We start from the raw sequence: 4,824 nt of genomic DNA, 5'->3' as shown, positions 1-4,824 counted from the left end.
GTGAAACCAGTTGAAAAACCACTCACAGGAATAGTACTTTTACTTTTGACACTTATTTTGATGCATATTTTGCTCATAAAACATATGTACTTTTGCTGAAGCTACTAAAAGTAGCTTTTGAATACAGGAGTTTGAGTAAATACTTTTTCCACCACCTGTTATCTATGGGGGGCAGCATTGTGCTGCAGTGGTTAGCACTGCTGCTTCACAGCAAGAAGGTTCCAGGTTTGAATCCGCTGGTTTGTGGTTTGAACCTTGAACCTTTCTGTGTGGAGTTGACCTGCTGAATAAGTGAAAATGTTTTGGATACACTTTGGGTATTCCAGGTGCAGTTCATACAGTAAAATGGGCCAGACAGTAGGTCCATGGCCTGAGGTGGTTTATTCAGTTCTTCCACTCTGCCCTGCATATGATATGTTCAGGTGAGGGGGAGACAGGCTTTGGACCACATGATCCTGTGTTCAGGAGTCTCCAACAGGGAGACTTTGTCATCATCAACATCCAAAAACAAAGAGTCAATCACCATGTGTAAGTAAACCATGATTCTGAATGGAATCACTGTTAGTGAGACACTGATGCGATGTGAAGTAATGCAATCAATACTTTTACTTATTGCAGGCTAAAAGTGTGAACGTGTGAAAAGGCTGGGGGCTGCATACAAACAGTGCTGCTGTTTGCACAAACACTACTGCTGTATGTCCGAGGCACTGCTGTGGACTTAATAATCTGGATGGCGAAGTCCAGCTACACTGCTTCCATTTAAAGCGCCATATAAGGCTTTAAACACCGCACTGATGAGGCTCTGGGTCTCCCTCTATCGCAATGATTTCTCAGCTTTGGATTAAACTGTAAATTGCTGCTGAGAAATTTCAACAAATGAAGTGACGATGGTGATGTAGCTCAGTCTGGACAGACACTGATGATAATTAATATTACGATTTTAATATTCACGAACGTATGTAGTGTTTGCACAGAATACCTCATTGCCAAACCTGCTGTGTTCAACGTGATGTTCATGACATCAGCCTCAACACCAGTCACGCAATCGTGCGTCGAGCTGCTATTTTTACACTAAACGTCTATTTTTGAACAGGGGTGCACCAACGTGCCCCAGACTCTGGCAGAGAAGACAATATATAAGAAGCTGGAGAGACCGACAGCCTGAAGCACTTTCATGTCCTTTACAGAGCTGCCATCATCTCAATGCGCAATTGCGCAGCCAGGAAACCCTGAGCGATGCGACCAGCGGCATGCCAAGGGTGCTTGAAAACTACCGCAGCGCCTCACGAGAGCAAGCATCCTGCAGTGACTCCGTTCCCATGAAAAGGACTTCCCAATCTCCTCCAGAATAATGAGGCGAGCTGTATGAATTCCCTTCGATCTAATCGTGGACACCGCTGGAGGGACCGCTTTTTCTGTTGAAGACCTTTGGTTCTGCGGGAGCGTACGCATGGCAGTGTGTTGGATATGTTGTGACTGCAACTCGCGATGACAGTTTGCATCAGGACTGTGGATGCACTCATCAAAAGTCCGGATATTTGAGAGGAGGCACCATGGACGCAGCGGACATCGTTGCTTCCGTGTTGCTTTTGGGGATCATAGTCGTGTCGCTGCTGTCCAACGTGGTGGTGCTGATCTGCTTTGTGTACAACCCGGAGATCCGCAAACAGGTACCCGCACTTTTTACTCTCAACTTGACGTCTTGCAACCTGTTGCTAAGCGTGTTCAACATGCCACTAACTCTGGTCGGGCTCATCACCGCGGGCCACCCTGGAGGCAGCGGCTTCTGTCAAATTGTGGGTTTCCTCGACACTTTTCTCACCACAAACTCCATGCTCAGCATGGCAGCTCTCAGCATCGATAGATGGGTGGCGGTGGTGTTCCCGCTGAGCTACCACTCAAGAATACGGCACCGGGATGCAGTGATGGCGCTAGGATACACGTGGATACACTCACTTTGCTTCTCCACAGTGGCCACCTGCCGCTCATGGATCGGGTACCACCACCTTTACGCATCGTGCACTCTCTGCAATGTCAGGGCGAAGGAAGCCGGGACGCAGTTTATCATTTTCACGGTGGCTTTGCACTCTCTCACTTTCCTCCTCACGCTGATCGTGTTGTGCGTAACGTATCTGAAAGTGCTGAAAGTTGCAAGATTTCACTGTAAACGCATCGACGTGATCACAATGCAGACGTTGGTGCTGCTTGTGGATATTCACCCCAGGTAAACCTTCATTAGAGATGCGTTCAGCTTTATCCATTTGTCATTTTTAATGCATGTTTGTCCCTGTTCCCCTCATTTCCCAAGCATTTCAGGAGGAGCACGTTGACCCTGTGGTTAAATCAGAACACGCTCCAGTGAGGGTTAAGACATTTTGTCTGATTGAGACACAAACAGTGATTATGCCAGAAGACGTGCACTTAGTGTTTCATACAAAACATAAACAGGAGATGATGGTGCTGGATTTTCTCTGCTCTGCCTCACAAACAATCAAATCAGTTTTAATAATCAACCAGCTTGAGGATTTGCTGCTTTACTCTGTATTATGTAATGTTCATTAAACATCTTTACATATTAAATGTACTATATAAATAATTAAATGTAATTTAAACATAGTTTTGGATTTAGGAGAGGTGATTAGATGAAATAAACCCTTTAAAACTCTCACTTAAGATTGTGGATTGTGGCCTGTGATGCACATCCTTCAATACATTTTTATTAACCAGTTGATTGGTTACTTACCAGTATGGTTTTAATATTAATTGATAATTTAAATCAAACAGTATATACACAAAACTATCTGAAGTATCCCTTTAAGTGACTCCACATGAGTTTGAAATGCTGCTGACTGAACTCTGTCAAGCCTGCTGTGTTTACATTATCTCACAGGGGTCAGCGAGGCCTTCCTCTTGTTTTGTGTCACTGCCATCCATCCTGATCTAGTCAAATAATTACACCTTGAATTGCTCCCCATTTACATAATTGATATCTGTGCAGTGTGAAATTCCCCCACTGTAATCCTCAGCGGGAACAGCACACAGCTCACTGCTTTCTTCACATCCATCCCACATGTTTCCTCCGTGGACTGCTTCATTATATCTGCATGTCTCTGTTCATGCCTCCTGGGTACATAATGGTACCTGTGTGCTTTGGCAGTGTGCGTCAGAAATGCTTGGATGAGCAGAAGCGGAGGAGGCTGAGAGCTACCAAGAAGATCAGCACATTCATCGGCACATTTGTGGTGTGCTTCACCCCTTATGTGATTACAAGGTGAGTGGGGATTTATAATATTGTATTGGTTTCCTGCCTTTCTCTGCCTTTTGAATCACAAGATTGAAAAGAAACATACAGCTTCAAGGATGGAGACCATTGAACTGTGGCTGAATCCTAGGCATTTTGTCTTTGTTCAGAAATGCAAAAAGAAATGTAAAATGATCTTCCTAGTTTGGCTTAATAAGTAGAACAACTCTCTCAAGACTCATGCTCCTTGATGGAGGGATTTGGGTTTTCACATACCTTCTTGTGGCCGCTAATGTGTTTATGCTTGGTTTACCTTCAGAATACAGATGATGATTAGTATTGTCAGTCCTGTCTTGTTATCTTGTAACAATTTTACCATTTGTTACTGCTTTCTTTTCATAATATCATAGTTTATTGGTTCAACACACTTTTTTAATCCTTGTCGCTGAGCCTCCACAACTGGGAAGATGAGAGGGACAGAGAAAGAGAGAGAGAGAGAGAGAGAGAGAGAGAGAGAGATAGCAAATGAGTCAGTGATCGTATCACTGGCTCTCATTAGTATTGGTCCCACTATTAGTGGTGGCGACCTGTCAGAGGCTGTTAGAATTGCGTTATGGAAATAGACAGGAAGCGCATTAGGAGCTGTGCGGTGGTGAGACGTGTTAGATTTAAGCAGATCACGCTAATTAAGAAGACAGATTAACAACAAAACAATGTGCCTTTTGACTTTTACTTTGTCTTGGCTTTAATTTGATTTATTGGGGCAAAGCAAGTGTCAGGCGTTGGATTTGTTGTAAAATGATTTTTAACCAGCTAGAAGTCCAGAAGCAGAAAAAAATGACACCCATCAGTTCACATTCCCCAACACAATGATGACATTTCAGTGAAGTGAAATGATGACATTTTCACAATATTACAGCACTGAGGGAGGCTCATTTGCCTCAGATGTCTTCCACTCCAATTAAACTGATCTAAGAATTGGCCCAGTTGCTGCCTTTTGCCCACGGATGGTGTGTGACTTTTTTTTTCTTCTCTTTTTGCTTTATTTGAGGTAGAATTGTAGAGCTCTTCTCCCCAGGACCCTTAAGCCCTCACTGGGGTGTCCTGTCCAAGTGTTTGGCCTACAGCAAGGCAGCAAGCGACCCGTTTGTCTACTCGCTGCTGCGTCACCAGTACAGGAAGACCTGCAGCCTTCTGGCTAACAAAGTCCTAAAGAGGAGTCCACTCAACTCCTCCTCACTCAGGATGGAGAACAACGCAGAGAGGAACAACTCCAACACTGCAAACAACATCCAACCACCTACCAACAAGCCACTTAGCCAGTGAAGACAGCCACTTTCAGAGACAACGAGGGGACTTTTCAGTGCTAAAGGTGTCTTTGATTTTTGACTACTACTTTGAACACTCATGAAAACAGGGGTATGACAGAAGATTGACCTCTGTATGATGGTGTAAAATCAGAGTGAACAAGCTTGTCACCTAGATACTTGCTGAAGGACAAGGCTGGCAGTATCTTATATTCCTCTTATTGCCAACAAATCCCATGAAAAGACCAAAACCAATGATGCAAAAGTCCATCTGTC

The 4,824-nt window shown here is 44.1% G+C and overlaps 1 protein-coding gene across 1 annotated transcript; it reads left to right on the top strand.

Annotated features, from left to right (window-relative positions):
- The first annotated feature begins 1,553 nt into the window (after positions 1–1,553).
- On the top strand, positions 1,554–4,602 carry LOC139211155 (G-protein coupled receptor 26-like). The gene is made up of 3 exons (XM_070841427.1): positions 1,554–2,224; positions 3,158–3,271; positions 4,297–4,602. The coding sequence occupies exons 1-3, from the start codon at positions 1,554–1,556 to the stop codon at positions 4,565–4,567; spliced, it is 1,056 nt and encodes a 351-aa protein (XP_070697528.1). The 3' UTR covers positions 4,568–4,602.
- Positions 4,603–4,824: the final 222 nt, after the last annotated feature.

This window comes from Pempheris klunzingeri, chromosome 12, assembly GCF_042242105.1.
Source record: "Pempheris klunzingeri isolate RE-2024b chromosome 12, fPemKlu1.hap1, whole genome shotgun sequence".
In the NCBI taxonomy this organism is placed as follows: domain Eukaryota; kingdom Metazoa; phylum Chordata; class Actinopteri; order Acropomatiformes; family Pempheridae; genus Pempheris; species Pempheris klunzingeri.
This window is presented reverse-complemented; position numbering and strand designations above follow the sequence as displayed.